Source organism: Acartia tonsa, chromosome 2 (assembly GCF_053477335.1).
Source record: "Acartia tonsa isolate MP-2025a chromosome 2, ASM5347733v1, whole genome shotgun sequence".
NCBI classification, from domain to species: domain Eukaryota; kingdom Metazoa; phylum Arthropoda; class Copepoda; order Calanoida; family Acartiidae; genus Acartia; species Acartia tonsa.
In genome coordinates, this window is record NC_137261.1 from 39,539,820 (window position 1) to 39,563,013 (window position 23,194).

The following is a 23,194-nucleotide window of genomic DNA, read 5'->3' on the forward strand; positions in this document are numbered from 1 at the left end:
AACAATAAAATTGAAACCGATCACTCAAATATTTCCTCTGAATTCTTTACCCTAGTGAAAATGTTACTTATTATAAAGTAAAAATAAAACAATAAAGTTGTATTATATACACATAGTGATTAAACTATAAACGAACATATGTACATTTGGATGTTATCAATAACATTGAGGATATCTACCTATCCAACAAAATCTAAAGATTGAAAAAGAATTCTAAAAATGATTGTTACCAATAAATAACAGCATAATACAATGCTAGTTTAGACTGAAATCATACAGTGATATCAAAAAATTCTAGAAACCAAGCCATATTAGTTGAACAGTCAACTATTATTACCCTAATAAAAGACATCTTATATCAAAAATCTTCTATTCTTATTGGGTATTAAACCCCCCCTTGCCCATAGAACTACTTGTAAATTAAAGCCATAATCCCCATCATTTTTTATTTAACTGCCTTTCATCCAGCGTACATTAAAGTTGAAATTATTGAATATATGTGACGTTAATGAAACATAACCCCCCTCTACCTAGCCCCATACTAAGAGGGTACACTACATTTAAGAGGCTTTAAAAAGACTGTTCCTAAAGTCAATACTACTTTTACAGTAACAGTACTTCAGCAATTTAACTTGGACTGGAAATAAACTGTGATATTGAAAGAATAAGAAATGAAGTAGAAAGATAAAGTTAAAATTGACCATAAAACCACCCGCAAACATTTCAACGGCGCATTGTTCAAATTCTACATCAGCTACGAGGAAAGGGACTAATAAAAGATTTTAATAAATTTTCAAGGGGTTTAATTGTCGAGCTATCTTTCTTTAGAATAGGTGATTCCAAGTGTGATTTGGTTATAAGCAAAGCATTATTGTGGATCAAAATGTTCTTATTATCAAGAAGTTAGACACTTGTAAGCCTTAGAGATATCAACCTTTTACAATTTTAAGAATCAGCTGAAAGTCTAGATCTGACGCAAATATTGCAATCCCTCTTTTTAAAAAAAAGTATTCAAAGGGGTTTTAATTTGAGGATTCGGCACGGCTGCCGAGCCCTAGGATCATTCATTGATTTTGTGGAAAAATGTTACACTGTTAGCTAGTCCTGTTCTATTATTTGTTCCAATTTATAGAATACTTGTGTCTGATCCAAATCATCTTAGCAGTCCACCAGAACAGTAAAAAAAAGAAGGGAAGAAAAGCTGAATAAAAAAGCTTCCCACAGATTAAGAAACTGTGTCAACCCTGTAGAAAAATTTGTAGATGTTAATCTCTGGTTGTTATGGGATAATCCAAACATTTCACAATTTGTCCCCAAAGTTATTTTACAAGGATTTTGTTCCTTATTTTATCAGGTTTATAGAGATATGTAATAAATATATGAAATTAACTGCATCAGTATTTTCTGTCTGAAGATATTCAAAGATCTGAAAAGTTTATAAATTCTCTATCAGAAATTCCATATTTTCATTAGCAGTTTGGAAGCTTTTTTATAGTGCCTTAAGAAATGACATCATACTGGCCTTCCATTGGTCAATTAAAATGTATAACTGACTGCCATTAGTAATTTAGTCTGTGTATATTGGTTTATTATTAGTTATATATATAGTATGACGTCATTTTTTAAAGGCACTATAAAGAGCTTCGCAGTTCTGTTCAAAATATATTTTTTTTTAATTGGAAGCGAATAAATCCTAAAGCTATTTCACAATTTTCAGTACTTTAATACTAAGAGCGATGTCACTCTACATTTCATAATGTCCGTTAGTAATTGGTGGACTACCTTATTACTTCTTTCTTAGAAAGATAGTTAAAGACTACTGAACCGATTGGGGTCTCAATTTCAAGGTTGCTTCACATAAATATGGTTTTAGACTATTTCATTTTGGGATCGGTTTAGGCTATTTTCTTTGTTTCTTATCCCTTCGAACAGAGTTCTTAGACGTAAGGGGCGCAGCCGCTAGTATTTAAATATCGTACATATCTCTTTATTCAATATTTTAAAGGATTTTAATCCCCTTTTCCTCCTGATGGGAAAATAATCAGTGGCTGCTACAAGAATTAAGAAGATAATCTTCAGGTCACTTTAAATTTTGATAATATAAAAAGCATAGGGTATTTGTACACATAGTATGGATTATCTATTCTAAGATTAGGAGATTTTTTATTTTTTCAACAAAATTTATCTATAGGATGAAAATGAGATTGTTATAAATAATAGAATTTACAGCGATTCACTAAGGGGTGTAAAAGGAGGTGAAAGAATGGGATTGAAGGTTTTCCCAATTTCAATCTTATGGGGGTTATTGATCCCCCCCCCCCTCACCGCATGACACTGGTTCTAAAGGATTTTTGTCATATTCAGTTTCAAAATGGGTTTATTTTTATGAGAAAAAAATCCACTTTTACCAGAGAAGTTTTTAGGTTTATCAAATTACTAATTTAATTTTTAAATTTCAGTGATGTTGGGTGGCAGGTTTAAATACCTTCTTCTTGTGATTTTATCACTAAGTATAATATCAGTTAGCGCCAAGTATATGGATGCTGGCTATCCTACCAGTAAGTTTCATTATTAGTCTAACTGTCCTTCTGTCATTAGATAAAGAAAAAAAAATTATACTATGAGACGCAAATTAATTGCAAGAGCTCGAAACAAGATATTTTTTATTGCAAAATTTTTGATAGTTAAAAATTTGTCTTTAGTGACCTTAATAATACATACACCCAAATTATTTTTATCATGGAAAGAACAAGAAATAGCTGGTTTTCATAATAGCTTTTTTCTATTTTTACCTAACCTAATATAAAATAACCTAAAAAGCTACTGTGAAAATACCACAAAACCCGTTACTTCGTTTTCTTTCCATTATCCAATTATTTTCAGGAATAACCTGTTTTACGTGTACAAATGCTAGCAGCAACGCTGCCTGCAACCAGGGGGCTGTTGACCGTCCGTGTCCTGCTGATCTCCCTTCCTGCCTTACCAAACATTCACATTCCAATGGGAGGTATGTATTTTACAGGGTATTTTCCTTGCAAACTGTTTTTTTTTCAAACGTTTAATACTCCCTAAATATTTAAATAGTAAAATAAAAGCATTAGGCAGCCTATTATTGATCGTTTTATGGGATAATGATGAAAAATCCACAAAATGAACAGGAAAAAATCTACGAGGTATGCATAAGAGGTTGATTTTATTGAATAAGCATTAAAAAACAATTTGGAAGGGACACCCTGTATAAAGAAATCATATATATGTATGTAAAAAAAATCTGCAGTAAAGCTAATCTGCGAGGTTAGAGTAAGTGGGTTGAAAGGTAAGACGGCAAATATCTATATTTTTTAACAATTGATTAACCTACTCATACTCTCATTAAATAGCATAAACTTGGACTAATACTATCAGAGAGGGAGGGTACATTGGGCTGTTTATTAAACTAGTCCCCAAAGTTTTATAATAGCGATTTCTTATTTGGTGGCTTAACAACTTTAGGAAGTTATATTGAATTTTGATTGGTTGATTCATTTAAGTTGAGTGTCCAAAAGTTTCAACCACTAATAGTAATCTATAGAAGGGATAACGTATATCATCATTGTGAATGCAAATAAATTATTATTCTTTTATTATGATTTCTAATGCATGTACTGTATTTTCTTGTATATAAAAGGATTCCTTATATGAAAAAAGTAAAATTATAGAAGTTTTATGATATTTATCTTTTCTCTATATAAAAAAAAACAAGTATCACATTTCCAATTAATTTTGTTTATTTCATCGTAATATCCCATTCATCTAATTTGTTCTTTCTTATAAGCTTAACAAAAGTAATACTAATCTTCACTGAAAATTAATAGCCACTTTTGAGCACGGTAGATACACACAACCTAAGAAATTATAATAATGGAATATATGTTAATATTGGTTATTGATTAGTCATACAATAGGTTGTTTTTTTAAAGCGAATATTTTCTGTAAATGAGGTCGTTCTGTCCGTCCGTAACGTTTACCTCTTTTCTTTCAACTTAGACATGTTAGAAAAGTCCTATTTTAAACTTTGCATGATGATTCCTAAAACAGTTTGACAACAACTTTTTATGATATAATTATCCTGATGAATAATGTTTCCTATTTTTCAGCTAGACTGCTCTATAATCAAATCCTAAATATAAAAGTATGTTCTGTTACGGTATCCTGTATTAGGATAATTTTGCAACAAATATGTTAACAATATTGTTTAGACAAATTAATGTTCTGCTTATTAAGTTCTTACACTCTACAAGCATATTTTTGTTAGTCTTCCCTTCTGATTTAAGATTATTAATTTTTATTATTCATTATCTGAACAGCGTCATATCTTCACTACAATTTAACCTGGACAACGTCCTATACAGTAACAGTGCTGCTTAAAAAGGAGGCTTAAAGATTCATTTTGGAACATTGATATTTCTTTTTAATATTGACAAACTATATATCCCGTTTTTCTTATGGTTTAATTTTGTACAGAAATTAAGATTTATTGCGATTTATAGATAAAGATCGATTTTTCCCGCTGTAAATTTAAGCAATTTTATAATAAAATGTATCTTAAATCACGATGTTAACATCCTTAAGTAGAAAAGCAAAGATGTATAAAAACCATAAAAGTCATACAAACGTACTGCACATTAGTGAATGGAATTTTTAACAGATCTTCATAAAACTCAGCTCTATGTTTTTAAAGAAGCCAAGAAAGCCGCGTTCCCTTCAAAAATAAAGTATAGCCGTACAGACAAACGGAAGGACTGACGAATGGACAGACTGCTGGACAGAATTACAGACGAACGGATATACAGACGTACAAAAGTACGGACGGACGGAATGACAGCCTGACGGACAAAGTGAGATATAGAGTTGCATCGATAATAATAATATTAACATTTTTATTAAAATTGTTGTAAATTGATATTATTGTGGTACTTGTATGTTGTATATATGTCCTTCATTACTTAAATATATTTTATTTTACAGGACCATATCAGTGGACAAGTACTGCACCAAGAAGCTAGACTGTCATAGGATGACTGGGTGCTATAGAGATCATTATAATCAGGTATAATACAGAGATAGGATAATAGAATAATATTATAGTTAGAAGCTAGACTGTCATAGGATGACTGAGTGCTATAGAGATCATTATAATCAGGTATAATACAGAGATAGGATAATAGAATAGTATTATAGTTAGAAGCTAGACTAACATAGGATGACTGGATGCTATAGAGATCATTATAATCAGGTATAATACAGAGATAGGATAATAGAATAGTATTATAGTTAGAAGCTAGACTGTCATAGGATGACTGGGTGCTATAGAGATCATTATAATCAGGTATAATACAGAGATAGGATAATAGAATAGTATTATAGTTAGAAGCTAGACTAACATAGGATGACTGGGTGCTATAGAGATCATTATAATCAGGTATAATACAGAGATAGGATAATAGAATAGTATTATAGTTAGAAGCTAGACTGTCATAGGATGACTGAGTGCTATAGAGATCATTATAATCAGGTATAATACAGAGATAGGATAATAGAATAGTATTATAGTTAGAAGCTAGACTGTCATAGGATGACTGGATGCTATAGAGATCATTATAATCAGGTATAATACAGAGATAGGATAATAGAATAGTATTATAGTTAGAAGCTAGACTGTCATAGGATGACTGGATGCTATAGAGATCATTATAATCAGGTATAATACAGAGATAGGATAATAGAATAGTATTATAGTTAGAAGCTAGACTGTCATAGGATGACTGGGTGCTATAGAGATCATTATAATCAGGTATAATACAGAGATAGGATAATAGAATAGTATTATAGTTAGAAGCTAGAATGTCATAGGATGACTGAGTGCTATAGAGATCATTATAATCAGGTATAATACAGAGATAGGATAATAGAATAGTATTATAGTTAGAAGCTAGACTGTCATAGGATGACTGGATGCTATAGAGATCATTATAATCAGGTATAATACAGAGATAGGATAATAGAATAGTATTATAGTTAGAAGCTAGACTAACATAGGATGACTGGATGCTATAGAGATCATTATAATCAGGTATAATACAGAGATAGGATAATAGAATAATATTATAGTTAGAAGCTAGACTGTCATAGGATGACTGGATGCTATAGAGATCATTATAATCAGGTATAATACAGAGATAGGATAATAGAATAATATTATAGTTGCTAGACTGTCATAGGATGACTGGGTGCTATAGAGATCATTATAATCAGGTATAATACAGAGATAGGATAATAGAATAGTATTATAGTTAGAAGCTAGACTGTCATAGGATGACTGGATGCTATAGAGATTATTATAATCAGGTATAATACAGAGATAGGATAATAGAATAGTATTATAGTAAGAAGCTAGACTGTCATAGGATGACTGGATGCTATAGAGATCATTATAATCAGGTATAATACAGAGATAGGATAATAGAATAGTATTATAGTTAGAAGCTAGACTGTCATAGGATGACTGGATGCTATAGAGATCATTATAATCAGGTATAATACAGAGATAGGATAATAGAATAGTATTATAGTTAGAAGCTAGAATGTCATAGGATGACTGAGTGCTATAGAGATCATTATAATCAGGTATAATACAGAGATAGGATAATAGAATAGTATTATAGTTAGAAGCTAGACTGTCATAGGATGACTGGATGCTATAGAGATCATTATAATCAGGTATAATACAGAGATAGGATAATAGAATAGTATTATAGTTAGAAGCTAGACTGTCATAGGATGACTGGATGCTATAGAGATCATTATAATCAGGTATAATACAGAGATAGGATAATAGAATAGTATTATAGTTAGAAGCTAGAATGTCATAGGATGACTGGGTGCTATAGAGATCATTATAATCAGGTATAATACAGAGATAGGATAATAGAATAGTATTATAGTTAGAAGCTAGACTAACATAGGATGACTGGGTGCTATAGAGATCATTATAATCAGGTATAATACAGAGATAGGATAATAGAATAGTAGTATAGTTAGAAGCTAGACTAACATAGGATGACTGGATGCTATAGAGATCATTATAATCAGGTATAATACAGAGATAGGATAATAGAATAGTATTATAGTTAGAAGCTAGACTGTCATAGGATGACTGGGTGCTATAGAGATCATTATAATCAGGTATAATACAGAGATAGGATAATAGAATAGTATTATAGTTGCTAGACTGTCATAGGATGACTGAGTGCTATAGAGATCATTATAATCAGGTATAATACAGAGATAGGATAATAGAAAAGTAGTATATTTCCAAAAATCTATGACTTTTAAAGGCTGCTAGCTGCCGAACGGCTGAACGTACAGATCATGCCCGCACACTGTTTTAAGCGGCATAAGAAGGTCTACAAATAATCTGGAATAGCCATAAATCAATAATGCTTAATTATCTCGCAGTGCAAAGAAATGCGCGAAAAAGACCTATTTTATGCGTTTTTTCTTCAGTGAAGCTTTACCTGTGCATCATTGGATCTTGGCTATTCTAGATTATTTGTAGGCCTTCTTTTGCCGCTTAAAACGGTGTGCGGTTATGATCTGTACGTTCAGCCGTTTGGCAGCTAGCAGCTTTTAAAATTCATAGATTTTTTGGAAATATTCGTTACCAGGAATATTTTACCGTAAACTGCAGTTGATCCGAAAAGTATTATAGTTAGAGGCTAGACTCTCATAGAGTGTTATAGGGATCATTATAACCAGGTACAGGTAAAGGGATATGTCATGGTTGTACAGTCTGACGGACACATCATAGTTATAGAGTAGATGCGCAACTAGTAACATTATTTCTAACCTTTCTCAAAAAAATGTAAATAAATATTAATCTTGACCTTATAAATCCAATTACCTTATTATATTTATTCTTTTCTTTTTATATTTGTATTGTAATGTTAAGTAAAGAAAAAAAAGATTCCCTCGTTATTTTAAATGATTTTTGTCATGGTTCCCCATTTTTTTTAGGAAATTCTAGGAATTCTGCATAAATGTAATATTATTTTTAAAAATTAGAAATAAGGGTGTTTTCCCACAAATTGACTGAATCCTAAAAACCTCTTCCCCTAAATTTTAAATAAATTAAAAAGAGAGGTAGGTACATTTTTTCTCTCAAAATAATTCTGATCAAAACTTTATTAAGATATTAATTTCATCATGAAATGAAAAGGCCTACGTACGTTTGATATCTATGGGATAACAAGAAACAAATATCAAGTATTATTTTGTAGGAAAAGAAGGACAATTATGTCCATAAGGAGGGGAGCTATATTTTATATGAAAATAATACAATAAATAGGTCTTTTCCTCAATTTGCCTATCGATCAATGACCCCTCCTCCTCTTATTTTAGAATAAATTTTAAATAATGAGAGGGATTGTTTATTCTAATATGCCTAACCCCTAAGGGGCATAAACACCCGATGCCTAAATCTAGTCTGACCTAAGGTAATAAACAATAAACATGCAAAAAAAACTATCCTCCCCCATTTTTTCTATTTATGTTAAAACAATGAGGTTTATTTTGTGCTCGACCAAGCACTTTCAGGAAAACCACCGTAAATTAAGTTATACTGAAGAAAAAAAATTATTGGTGATTTAATTGAGCAAATTTTTCTTTTTCATTCATTTTAATTCTGACAATATTAAACAATGACACTAGGTTAGACAAATTTTGCATGCATAATTATATAATTATTATGCAGCGGGAGACAATGGCGGATAAAAATTAGTACACTTAAGTCTGGCCAGCTTTCAAAGGCATAATTAAACACATAAGAATTGGCCGAAAGATAAATTTTTCGTCCATCGTCCAATCCCTGACAGTACCTAATGAAACTTGTCGAGAACCTCTAAAACTATTTTTAAATTTAGTTGAAGTATGTTTAATATTAGAAATTCTCTAATTAAACTCATATTTGAATGAAATTACTTCAGAGATAAAAATAGATCTATTAAATCTTTACATAACAAGTTCTCTAAATTATGATCAAAATAAAATTAAGTTTATAAAAAAATTAACATAAAACGAAAAAAGACTGACTGTATAAAATCGCCGTTAACGTTAATTTAGGCATGTTAAAATTGTCCTATCGCTTTGCAAACTTTGAATGGTGATTTCTGTGACTGTAGTTCAACCACAGTTTAGATAGTGTTGCAACTCTTTATTTATGAAAATCTGACAGAGAACATGAGCAAGGATGACTTTTTTGTCTATGGATCGATTTTTTTATGAGACTTTAATAAACATTGTTGAAAATGTCAATAGAATTATTTGCATAATAACTATCCATATACTTTATTTAAGTTTCATGTTGTAAGTCAATAAATATTAAGTATGGCAGGTATATACTTGAACAGTATTTACTATAAATACACTAACTTTCAATTAAAGAATAATGTTTCTTTTTGATGTATAATAAAAAGGCAATATTTATAGTTTTAGCAATTTGTAAGTTATTAAGCTAAGGATTTAGGAAAATACAGGGACATTCTGATACTTAACAGCAATTTAGAAAGTTAAATTTATCTCACTGTATCTACAACAGATTAATGGACAGACCGACGAACAAATCATGTTGCAGAGCAGATTATTCATGAGAAATTTCAATCGTCCATCTTTCATAGCAGCTGAAAAAAAGTCTTTTTTATTGAACATTAAAGAAAGACTTACGGATAAAGGTAAAATATTTAGAAAAGACGCCTTAGGCTGTGTATCTCTATTACCAGCTGAGTAAACCACATTTATCAGTTAAAATGTAGATTTATAAGGACAGACAGACTGGAGAACATGTAGACATAGTGAGTTGTAGAGTAGCTACGATACAAAATACTACTACTTCGATAATTATTAATCATTATTTACCTTTTTGCTGTTTTTACCAGGGCTCGACAGCCGGGCGTCAGCAGCGACTGATAATTTAAACCTGTTTAGACCTTTAAAAATTGTGTTAAAAAGGGGATTGCATCATTTGGGTCAGGTTTAAACTTCCAGCTGATTTTTAGAACTGCAAAAGGTTGATTTCCCTGCGGCTTACATGCGGCTGACGCACAGCTGCCGAGCCCTGGAAGTTTTGATATAAAATTTAATATATCATTATTTCAGATGTGTATCTCTTGCTGTGAAGAATCGTATTGTAATGAGAATATTCCCTGGGACCAAACTCAAGCTAGATTTATCAGAAGCCAAGCTAATTCAGCTACTTCGCCACACACACACATATCTTTCTTGTTATTATTCATTATTATTATTAATTATATTTTGTAAATGTATTTATATTGATAAATTTAGAATATATTAAAGAAACTTAATTTTTGAGTGGTAAAGCTACTGTATATTTCCAAATGTTCTTTCGCCTGTAAATTGAATAAAGAAATGTAACTTCTCGACTGCTATTAAAGATAAATATTAAAGATAAAGGTTCTCTTAACTTAATAGTTTTTTTTATACAAAGTAAGAGAATATCAGTCTGTTTGTTTGGCTTTAAGTTTTTTAAGCAAAAATTATGTGGTGGTGACCTTATATCACCCCGTGGAGTGAAGCCTCCCCTCCCCCAACAAAAACTTTCCTCTAACTTAATATTTTATCTTTAAACAAAGTAAGACAATATCAGTCAGTTTGTTTGGCTTTAAGTTTTTTTTTAAGCAAAAATTAATGTGGTAGTGACCCCATAATACCCCGTGGAGTGAAGCCTCCCCTCCCCCAACAAAAACTTTCTAAAAAAAATTATTTAAAATTTTTTAATTTTTAAATTATATTTCTGTTTTTCCAAAATCTTATGTAAACTTTTAATCCCTTTATCATGTGTTCATGTTATAAAAATACTCTTTCAAAATGTGTCATCACTCTTAACAGATAAACAAGGATAACAACATTCTTAACTAGTATAGCGGATAAAATTCATTATATCTTTTGTAGCTGACATAAAACCTACAGTCAAATGGTTCATATAAATTATATATTTGAAGCTCATTTGTATAGACAATGTCTACACACAAAAAAAACTTATCAGTCTATCTTATCTATATATTTGAAGCTCATTTGTATAGACAATGTCTACACACAAAAAAAACTTATCAGTCTATCTTAACTCTTAATGTAGCACGACTACTCTGTGACTAAGGATATGTTCATCTGTAGGTCATTTTGATTTTTAGTCGTATTACAGTTTACTTTTCTTTTTTATCTATTTTTCAATATCACGCCTTTTCTTTCATGTTCTTTTTAATTTTTTATTGAATTAAAATTGCGGTTTTGGGCAAATTTAGTTGATTTTTTAAATTTCTTAAAGATGAACTTTTAAAAGCGAAACTTCTATTGCGAAGCTTATAGAAGCCTTTTTTTAACTTTTATGTAGTTTCTAAAAATCCGTCAATGCTGCTTGTAGAAAATTAAGTCCTGACTGGGGTTTATTGCTAGGTGGGGAATCAATCCAACAAAAAAAATGTGCAGCAACGATACTCTTGAATCAGGGTATGTTCGTACAACCAATTGTGAACGTACGTTTAGCAAATCAGAAATGTATCGGATTGTCAGCAGCAGATAATCAGAAATGTAAAAAAAAATTAAGATAATTCCCTTATCAAATCTATTACTAACACAAAAACTTAATTGAAAAATGCTTTTTAACATTTTATGAATAATCATGGCTGAAATATTTTCAACATTCTCCTTAGACGTTATTATTACAATATTGCAATTGATGCAATGATAACACAAAATTTGGGCGGTTTTATTGCAACACCTTATTGCTGAGCAATTAAGTAAACAACCAAAAATAATTGACTTTTCATACACAATTTAAATAATCACTTCTCAATACCCACGATTTAGCGCTACACGAGAGAAACAAGAAAAAACAAGGATGACAACATTTATAAATAGCGAAGGAATAGTCTATTACAAAATATTATTATTATTGGCCAGGAGAATCTACAATTTATATTGCTTATCTCATATAATGGCCGAGAAAATTACGTTTACTCTGCATAAATTATATATTTATGGCGTTATCATGGACAAACAAACAGACAGAAGATTTTTATATGTCTTTAAGATGACAGAAATTTCAATTCATAGAATAGCTTTACTACTTAAAAGGATGTAAAAAATGGTTGTTTTGTAATGTAACAACAAAGTAAAAGAGTAAAATATCATTTTATACAAATTGGAGGTTTCCACAATAAATGTGTTAGATAAATGGAATGAAGATTCCTCTAATTGTTGAGCTGAGCATCTACTCTTTAATTCACTTTTTTATTCTTTACTCTGTACTTCAGTTTACTATTCTTTTTCTCTATTGTTGATGCGTTATTTATTAAAATAATTTTCCTTCAGAAGCCTAGTTTGAGTATTGATCATAAAATGTGAACAGGCAAACATTCTTGTACTATTTATACTTGCTATTTTCTTATTTTGCTTTATTGCAAGGACTTTATCATCCAATAATAGGTGGAGCAAGGGGTTAAGATTACATGACGCTGGTATGGGTAAAGTTTTTTTTTTTGGGGGGGGGAGAGCGGGAGGCAATAAAGAAGATTGGTTTTAAGAAGGTGGCTTTCATTTTAAACAAGCATTGGTAGGGGGAAATGGATATGAAATAAGAAAATTTACAGTATCTCGTATTTGAGAAAACTCTCCCCCCCCCCCCCACCCTCCTTACTTTTATCACATTAAAAACAATCTTTTATAAAAAAAGTGACTTTAGTTTGTGGATTCTGGAAGGCATTCTCAATAAATCCATAAATATGATATTTTCGTTAAACAGTCTATCAAATTTCTATTTTTGCTTTAATCTTTAAGCGAGGGTGATCTTTTTTAACTTGCGTTGGAACAAGGAGGTTTTTTTTTCTAGGGGTCCCAAGCGAATCTTATAGATATTGTGTAAAATTGAAGTTCTAAAAAGATGTAACTTTAGTTGCACGATGCTTGAAATTGTTATAATTTTCTTTTTAAATGTTTCAGCTATTATGCGACATTATATTTCTAATTGTTTCTGTGAATGAATTTAAAACTGTAACAGATCTTTTAATGAATAATAATTAACAGATTATTTTTCAATTTTTTTTTTGTTTTGTTTTGAACTTGATATAGTTTTCAGTAAACATTACTGAATAAGCTGTACAATTAATTTTAACAAGGATTACAACATCCATAAATGCAAAGCTCTAGAACGGTAGGGCAAACGAACATTAACTTTTGTACAGTGATCCTTATTAAATCTAAAATAATGATTTATTTCCATGAAATAAATGATATACCCGAAATATTTAGAACTAACTGTGTGTGTGTGTGAGAGAGAGAGAGAGAGTTCTAAGTATCAATTAATAGATTAAACCAAATCCAAATTAATTTCCAATGATATGAAAATAAATCTGATATTATCAATTTCATCCTTTATTAATTCAATAAAGGTACTAAGAAAGAGAGGGAATGTCTGATTGAGCCAATAGGAGAATCGCATCGGAATTTACATTGGATCTCATTGGTTGAAATTATGTACACATTTTCCTACGAAGGCATGTTTTTTTTCATTTCATACATACATAAAAGTCAGCTGTTAACAGTATATTTTCTTAGTAGAAAGCTTTGCGGAATCAGAATTAATTGCCCAAAAATTTCGTTTACAATTTGAAAGCTTGAAACAAAGTTGGATTCTTAAAAAAAAAGTTAGGCTGGCAACTCGCTGGTGAGGCAAAATTATTTTTGTGAAAAATCCTCCAAAATCGAATAAAAAAATTTACAAAAATGAAATAAAATCTTAAGAGGGTTATTAACATATGATTTTGTTTAATTTTTGTAGATTTTTAATGTGCTTTTGGATGATTTTTCACAAAAATAATTTTGCCTCACTATCGAATAGCGAGTCTATCATTTTTTAAGAATCCACATCAGCTTGAGTCGAAAGTAAACAATACTTTTGTCTGCTAGGAATGTTCTCTCTTAGATTTGACGAAAAAAGGGTTCAGAATATTCTTCTACTCTTCTATTTCTATTATTAATTCTTGACCTTATTCTTAATTATATAAAGTTGATATCCTCTAGATGTTCATATTATACGAGTTGCTACTCAGAGAAGGAGGGGACAATGGATGTGATATTACACTAGAGTCTAGTCCCCAAAGTTTTATAGTATTATTTTTTTATTCGTTAGCTTGACAACTTTGGGGACTTGAGTGAAGCTTGATTGGTTGGCTTATAAAGTTGAGTGTTCAACCACTAATAATAATCTACAGAAGAGATAATTTTGTGTATCATCATTGGAACGTACAACAATTTATTTGCCATTGTCTTATCCCTTTTGATCCCTGATTTATTATAGGACTCTTTAAGCAATCCATGTCAAAAAATTGTACCAATATTATGTCACAACAAAAATAAGTAGTTATAATGTCATATGAATATTAATATGTCGCTATTATATCAGTTTTGGTCACTTTTTACTGAAGCCATAAACTTAAAATTAAAGGATTGTAAGCCTTCTTAAAATGGGTTAAATTGTTTTAAATGTTTAGCATTTTTAAATATCTCATAAAAATCACTTCCATGTCTTTCAAAATATTTTTGGTGTATTCAGTTTAAATTTTTTTCTTATTTACATAAAAATACAAAAAAAAATGAAATACATATTACTTTCATGCTGTCATGAAAAAGTAAAAATTTGTGCATCAAATTTATTGCGTAAAACCTGGAGGGAGTAAGGGATAGATATTCTGACCAAAAATTAGTAAAAGTGGAAATTTTTTATATAAACTAATAAACATACAAAAATTCTACCAATAATTTTGATCTAACGACAGGGTTTATCATAATTGGGGTGTACATCAATTTATCCCTGTTTTTTTAACGCACTAAATTTTTTTCTTATTTTATGCCAACATTAATAAATTCTGTTTTTCAAGAAAATTGTCCCGATCCTAGAATAAAAGGTATAATGCATTAATTGATGTTGTTGTTGTTTGTTAATTATATTTTAGTAAATGCATAAAAAAAGAAAAATAATAAAACAAGGACAATTAAGTCCATAAGAAACGAATATCTTTTTTTACTGAATTCCAGAGGGTAAAAAGAATATATTTTAAAGAAGGAAACCATAAGAATGGCAAATAAGGAAATACATTTTTTATTCCCCCTCATAATTTTTTTATCGAAGCTACTCTATAATCTAAATTGTCTGTCTGTATATCAATCTGTATGTCTACGGGGAAAGGTTAATTTCTCGGCTCCAATTCAAGACAGGCAGCTAGTTAGTTAGTTAGTTAACAAATTTTGGAAAAAAAGTAGCCTGTTTTGTGGCTCATTTTGCATGATATAGACTAACTAACAAAGAGTATTGCAGAGTGGCTATACAACAAACAATACATTAAAAGTTTTCCAAGTTTTTTTTTATTTTTTTTTTTATTTATGTGGTTGGTTACCAGGAATAGTTTACACAGTTGGTCTTCAAGGTTTTTTTAACTAATAAGTGCAAAAAAATGTAATTTACTTTTAAGGCAAAAAAGAAACACCATTTTTTGTACTATTATGCTAAAAAATTTTTTGGGGGGTGACCTAGGTATGTTCTAGATAAAATAGCTTAAAAGTTAAAACCTGTTCTTGGCCAACGAAACTTATTACATTATTAGTCCAGCAATTTTACAGATACCGAAGTACCTACACACATGAAACTAGAACATTGCCAACAAAAGTTTTTTTATTCAAACACTATTTGAGCCACACTGTATTGTTCATTTATTTACACAAACAAAAAACTACCTTATAAATTTGTAGTATTTTTTTAATAAAAACTTTATTCTCTTACATAAATAATGATGACAACATCTAAGTTAAAGAAACTTCAAATATATAAAGTAAAACCATAAAGGCATTGTCAATAAATCACAAAGTATGATATTTCATTTCATTAGATCCCCTATTTGATTGTTAGCAGTTTTTAAAGTTCATCATCAAACAAAGTTATATCATCAAATTGTAGGTTTGAAAGAATGTGTGGAATACCTTAATTATAGGGAAGTATAAAAGTATCAGGAGGTCTGTTTGTATCTCGCTTACCGTTGAACTAATATAGTTGCTTCTCCTTCATCATGAAGCTTCTTATATGTCTGTCTAGTAAAGGTTTTTAAAAGCGAAGCCTTTCTATAATTAGGGTCGGTCCGTTCGTCCGTCCGTAACGGATAGTTTTTTTTTGTTAATTTAGGCATGTTAGAATTGTCCTATCGATTTCAAATTTTGCATGGTGATTCCTTAAGTAATTAGGTACGATTTAAAAAGCGTAACAACTCTATAATCATTGTCCGTACGTCTATTTTAAACATGTTGATTTTTTTACTTTTTTAACAACAAATTTTTATGTGATCTAATCATCCGATTGATCTGATTTTTGGTATATTGATTCTGGGACAACAAAGTATAATGTTATTAGCGAATCAACTCTATAATCAAGTGCTTAAAATGTAAGTATGTCCATAAACATAATCCTGTATAAAGCAGTTTTTCAATAAATTTACTTACAACTTTACTTTGACTCTTATACATTTATATTCTGATTATTCAGTTCTGACACTATATAAGTGTTAATGTCCGTTTGTCCTACTAATTCAGTGCTTCGCATTTATGGATGTTGTCATCCTTGTTAAATTTAAATTTGGTGGAGGATATCTCTAACCACGAAAACTATCGGCGTAGCCACTAGTATACTAATAAAATTGTAAAAATACACTTTTTTGTATAAAGAAAAGTATATATAATTAAATACAACTGCATAATAATGTTATAAGGAAAATAAAGAATAATATAAAAATGTTGTGACTCTAATAAAGTTAAATTTTCTGTTGAAAATTAGAATGAATTTATTTGAAATTGTATGAAGAATTTAATTAACTCTTTTCACAAATTATTTTCTCTGAAATTCAAAGGAATTTAACAAATAGATTGCCAGTTAAAAAAAAGGTTAATTAATTCAGTCTTAATATATATATATCGCATCGTATTATAAACAGTAGTCCGCGAATAGAAAAATTTTAAACAAATAATTCCTGTTTCTTGGCCCTGAGAAGTTGATGGCAATTTTTAAACATGATGCTTTTTAGATTTTTCAATAGCAATATCAAACAATATATAGTCATGCCATTGACTTAATTTTTTGGAATATGGATTCTTAAAATTATTAGGCATAATGTTATTATTAGCGAAGCATATCTTTAATTAAGTTTATAAATGTAAGTATGTTCATATTAAGCATACTGTATTTACGTAATTTTGATAGATTTATCGAGATTTTGTTCTGATTTTTGAGTTGCGATGATACTCTATATTTAATAATGTTCATTTGTCTAACCTCTTAAATGTTGAAACTTCGTTTTTATGGATGTTGTCATCCTTGTTAGAATACGCATTGCCTTCGATATATTTTATAAGCTTTATTGTCGACTCTTAACTATGCAAGTATAACCAACAAATTTTTGCTTACAGATATTGCTCCATATTGTACATACATTTATAATGTAGCGGAAAGACCAAATTAAACCATGAAGGCTTAATTTCTATTAATTCTTAAAGGGTCACACCCTTTTCACGTATTCCAAGGGTGGTAAATATCATATAAAGCTCGCCAATTTTATTTTTATTAATTGCTGCAAGATGAAACTCAGCTGTAACCAACAATTGAATTCAGTAGAAAAAAAGTCCGATATAATGAAATGCAACCATAAATTAGCATTCAATCAAATATAAGCAAATATTTTTGAACATTTGATGATACTATATACAGAAACAGTAAAGCTTATTCAGTGAGTTATTTCTCTGTTTTTGTTTAACAAGTTTTATTATAGAATAACTGTTCGACTGCAAATTTTTTTTTTCTGCAGTCATATTGCCATGTATCCCTGACCATAACACCTTACTGTAACCAATCACATCCTCCTTCCCATGTCTCCACCACCCCCCTTATCCCTCCCCACAAAGCATCCCCTTTTTCTAAAGAAATCTATAGATTTTATCCCCCTTCCCCTGTCACATATTTTTTGTATAGTGCTTGGAGTTGCCTTCCCCAATATGAATTTTATATATTTTTAAAATGGTTCCTTGATATAACAGTCAAAAATATTTCTAAATAGTTTGAACAACCCAATCCGGATAAAATGAAAATCCCTAAAGTTTTCAGGCAACGAATTATGGAACAAATTTGAGGCCCGATATAATCAACGGACCATTGTATCCTCCCTCCCTCCCTCCTTAGAATAAATATGTTTATATCTATTATAATTTTTTTCAATTTTGTTAGGGCAACATGTAGAACCTAAATATAATACAGAGCTTCCTAAGAAATCTATGGCATTACCGTGAAAATACACTTTAGGACGAAAACCCTTAGAAAATTTTCCAAATTTTATGAAACTTAGTGAAAATTTAATTTTAAAATAATAATGTATCATTCGCCTTTTGTGTGCACAGGGTTTAACCTGGGGTTTGTCATCCTTGAAGGGGTGAAAAAGGGTAAGGAAGCCTAACCGTCCCCCTTCCATTCCTAAAGGGTGAGCAAAAAAAAATGCGTACCTTTTTAAAATTCAAATTGCACGGCTTGTGTTAATGGTAGAAAAATGTTATGCATATCGTTAGAACCGCTATGAACTTTATTTTTTGGAAATATAAGAACGATTCCTCTGCTACTTATAGTTAGGGAGCTACGTGTTAAAATGTCCCAATTGATATAAAACTTAACTTGCGAGTAAATTTTAAAATATAGCTAAAAATTAGAGAAGATATTTTGCAAAAAGAGATGCCTACATTTTTTAATTTCAAATTGCGCAGCTTGTGTTAATAGTAGAAAAATGTTACGCATACCGTTAGAACCGCTATAACCTGTATTTTTAGGAAATATAAAAACGGTTCCTGTGCTACGCATAGTTTAGGAGCCAGATGGTAAAATGTCCCAAAATTTACTCGCAAGTCAAGTTTTAAGTCAGTTGGGAAATTTTAACACGTAGCTCCTAATCTATGCGTAGTACAGGAATCGTTTTTATATTTCCTAAAAATAGACTTCATAGCGGTTCTAACGATATGCCTAACATTTTTCTACTATTAACACAAGCCGCGCAATTTTAATTTTAAAAAGGTACGCATTTTTTTTTGCTCGCCCTTTATTTTAATATTGATGAGGATGTTGTCACCCTTTACTACCCCAAAACAGGTATTTTTTAAAATTTCTTTGGGGATTATTTTTTATGGGTTTTGTCCTAGAGCGTATAAAAATGAGGATGGCTTTAAACCAAGTTGTTAAAGCATATCCCTGCAAAAGAGAGGGTAGTTTCACAAAAAGAATTAACATTTCCTTTGATTTCAAAATTACATTAATTCTGCATATAATGCTTAATTGCGTAAAAACTTTATAATCAATAATCATTAATTTCTTACCCTTACTTTAAAACGTCGATATGTTGGCTATTTTAATATTTAGCTATTTAGATTTAAAATTTTACAATTTCTTTCAACTTAAATTTTTAAATAAGTCCATTTGTCTTTGCATCACAAAGCAAAAGTATTTGGGATATTTTTTTATTTTTATTTTATTCTACTTCATATTTACTTATGGATAGGTATAATTCTTTATATTTTTTTTTGTTTATTTTATAGCACCACATACCATGGGTAACCTATTTTGAGCTTGTAATATCAATACCATTATTATCATGACAAGGGACATGTGTTCTCACAAACAAAGAAGAGTAGAATGGACAAATACAAAATAACAGAACCAAACTACAGTTGTAGGATATAACAAAATTGTCCTATTGGGCACTCACTGGTGATAGGTGATAAATTATTGTTTCCTTAACTTTTTGTTAAATTCTGCCTTTGATATGTAATAATGATTATTAAGAATTTTGCAGTTATACAATAAGTGGGTTCCTTTCGTAATGGTTTTTATTTTGCCCTTAGTAATTTAATTAGCTAATATAGTTTATTGTTTACTTATTGTAATGGTAGTTTTTCTATTTGCCTAACCCCTGCGGGATTTCTAACCCTGCAGGGCTATACTGTGCCCGATATAACCTAACTTAAAATGACCTAAAGTAAAATACACTATCCCATTTTTTTCAATTTATTGTAAAAATAGGGGTTTTGCTCTCGACCAGACACTTTGAGGGAAACCACCGACTTCCCCTCTATTTTGGAAGTTTAATTTAATTTGTTAACTTCAATGAAAAATACAATTTTTTTTAAAGAATATTTATCCAGTGCTATGAGGAAATTGTATTATTATATATTGTTTCGCGGTTTGGATATAAAACTTTATTACTCTTTCAAATGTAAACATTTTCTATTCGGCTTTCCTTCCCTCACTTTAAATCTTGTCTGTAAATCCTATGCCTAACTGCAGGGGGCCCTAATCCAGCGAGGCCTATATATGTATGTAATGCCTAATCCCTGCGGTGTTACCCAGTAACCAATATGACCTAACCTAATAAATAATCAGGCAAAAAACTAACTCCCCCCCCCCCTTATTTAAATTACTTCAAAATAAGAGGTATCGGTTTCTGTGCTCAACAAGGCACTTTAAGGGAAATTGCTAAAATTCCTTTTTTTAATAACTATGAACATTGATATACTTGTTAAGTCTGGTGTTAGTGTTTCTTTCTACTAAAATTATGTTATTATTTTATACAGAGCATAAACAAATATTTAGTGTTTAACAAGAATAAAAAATAACAAAAATGGTACCTGCTACTGCTATGTCAGGTGCGTATGGGGGAATAACAGACTCAAATCACTACCATACATATTTAAGACTTCCAAAAAAATGTCGTGCTATCAAAGGGTTGGTTGTCTGTTGGATATTACTTATAACAAGTTATAATTAGGCGTAAGAGTATCATACCCAATTACAAGCAGATGATGTTCGTGTCTTGAAATCAAAGTATGATAAAGGTAAATTTATCACAGAACCTTTTAATAAGGATAACAAAATTTTAAAATAGGTTTTTAGAACAGTAACTTAGTCTATTACTAGTATGACTTCATTTCAAATGTAATTACAGGATTTTAGTTTTATATAACTTTGTGCATTTTTAGATTATGCATCTTTATAATATAATTAGATATAATCATATAAAAGTTGTATTAAAAACCAGGATATCTGCTGAAATTGTATTTGTTATACAATTTAAATGTAACTCCAGTTTTCAGGTATAATCCTGCAGGTTCATTTTTTCATAACTTAAACAAACCCCATCCCCCCCGCACACACCCACACCTCAAGTGACCCCAGAGGTCTCAAGGGGCGTAGCCGCTAGTGATTAATATTACAATGACATATTCCTACATTTTTAAACCAAGTTGAAACTAGCAAACTCAAACCTTTTATCCTCTTAATTAAGATTTCACATAAAGCGCCAGTTTAATAAACTTTAAGAAAGGTTGGAAGAAGTTGTTATGCCAAACCCCCACAGGTGATTACGACTATATCTTTGATGCCCTAATCCTGTGGGCTAAAGTAATAAACAAATAAATATAAATAATTTCAAAATAAAGTGGGGGACGAGGACTTGGGGTGATTTTCTCCCAATTCATGCAGTATTGTGCCTCTTTATGACTTATTTCAACAACTTTGATTACCTAATTCTACTCATATATTCAGGTTTGCCAAAAATACACTCCGGCATTATTCTTATAGAATATATTAAAGCAGAGTTTTTTTGTAGATTGAGTAGGCAAGTTTAGACTATCATTATTTTCTAAATTGATGAGTCTGCCTAGTCTTTTCTAAATCTAAGTTGACAACCATGATTGTAAATGTTTTAGTTGAAAATCTTGAATGTCATATTTTTAAAGAAATTTAAGTTGGATTGTATATAAACCAGCCTGGATAGTCTGTTTATAAATAGCAACTTTGATTGTCTATCATAAGTTTGCAACCTTGGTTGTCTATTTATAAGTTGGCAACCTTGATTGTCTATTTATAAGTTGGCAGCCTTGATTGTCTATTTATAAGTTGGCAACCTTGATTGTCTATTTATAAGTTGGCAACCTTAATTGTCTATATATAGGTTGGCAACCTTCATAGTCTATTAATAAGTTGGCAACCTTAATTGTCTATATATAAGTTGAGAACCATTATTACCTATATGTATAAGTTGGCAACCTTGATTGTCTATTTATAGGTTAGCAACCCTTATTGTCTATTTAAATGTTGGCATACTCGATTGTCTATTTAAATGTTGGCAACCTTTATTATCTCTATTAATAAATTGGCAACCTAGATTGCTTATTTGTAAGTTGGCAACCTTGATACTCTATTTGAAAGTTGGCAGCCTTGATTTTATAATCGTAAGTTGACAACCTTGATTGTCTATTTAAAAGTTGGCAACCTTGATTGTCTAAATTTGCAATTTACTTGGAAACAATTCAGATAATTTGCAAGGAAGAATTTTACCTTCTTACATTATTTTTTGAAAGTACGCAAAATTGCAAACTTTTTATTAGCCAGGTTATCCGCATAATAGAGCTTTTGCTTTTCCACAGTTAACACTACCGTTTTTTAAAAGCGAAGCTTTTCTATTATTAGGGTCGGTCTGTCCGTCCGTAACGGTTATCTCTTTTGGTTAGTTTAGACATGTTAGAGATTTTAACTTTGCATGATGATTCCTATAATCGTTAGTTACGATTTAGAAAGCATAGCAACTATAAATTCCTTACCAGAATATCCGAAAGTCCATGTTGATGTTTTTGACAACAATTTTTTTAGTACTGATTCCTATTACAACAAGTTACAATGTTATAAGCGAGGCATCACTATAAACAAGTCCAAGTCTGCTTATTCAGTTACGACACTCTACAAGTGTTAATGTTTATCCTGCCGTTTCAGAGCTTCGCTTTTATGGATGTTGTTATCCTTGTTTTTATGAGAGCAGCAACTCTTAACTAGAATATGGCCTTCTATCCGACCAACTAACAGTCAACCAATCTGTTCTTGTTAAAGACTGTCACTCTATTGTTTACTAGCGGCTACACCCCTAGAAGCCTCTAGGTGTACATGGGGGGGGGGGGAAGGGGGGGTTGATTTTGACTACCCATTTTTAGTGTCAAAGCTACACTAGAGTTTGAAATGTTT

General features: G+C 30.5%; 1 protein-coding gene across 1 annotated transcript; it reads left to right on the forward strand.

Annotated features, from left to right (window-relative positions):
* The first annotated feature begins 1,136 nt into the window (after positions 1 to 1,136).
* On the forward strand, positions 1,137 to 10,353 carry LOC145312545 (ly6/PLAUR domain-containing protein 6B-like). The gene is made up of 6 exons (XM_080151800.1): positions 1,137 to 1,354; positions 2,006 to 2,079; positions 2,460 to 2,558; positions 2,884 to 3,007; positions 5,008 to 5,089; positions 10,192 to 10,353. The coding sequence occupies exons 3-6, from the start codon at positions 2,462 to 2,464 to the stop codon at positions 10,351 to 10,353; spliced, it is 465 nt and encodes a 154-aa protein (XP_080007926.1). The 5' UTR covers positions 1,137 to 1,354; positions 2,006 to 2,079; positions 2,460 to 2,461.
* The last annotated feature ends 12,841 nt before the right edge of the window (positions 10,354 to 23,194 follow it).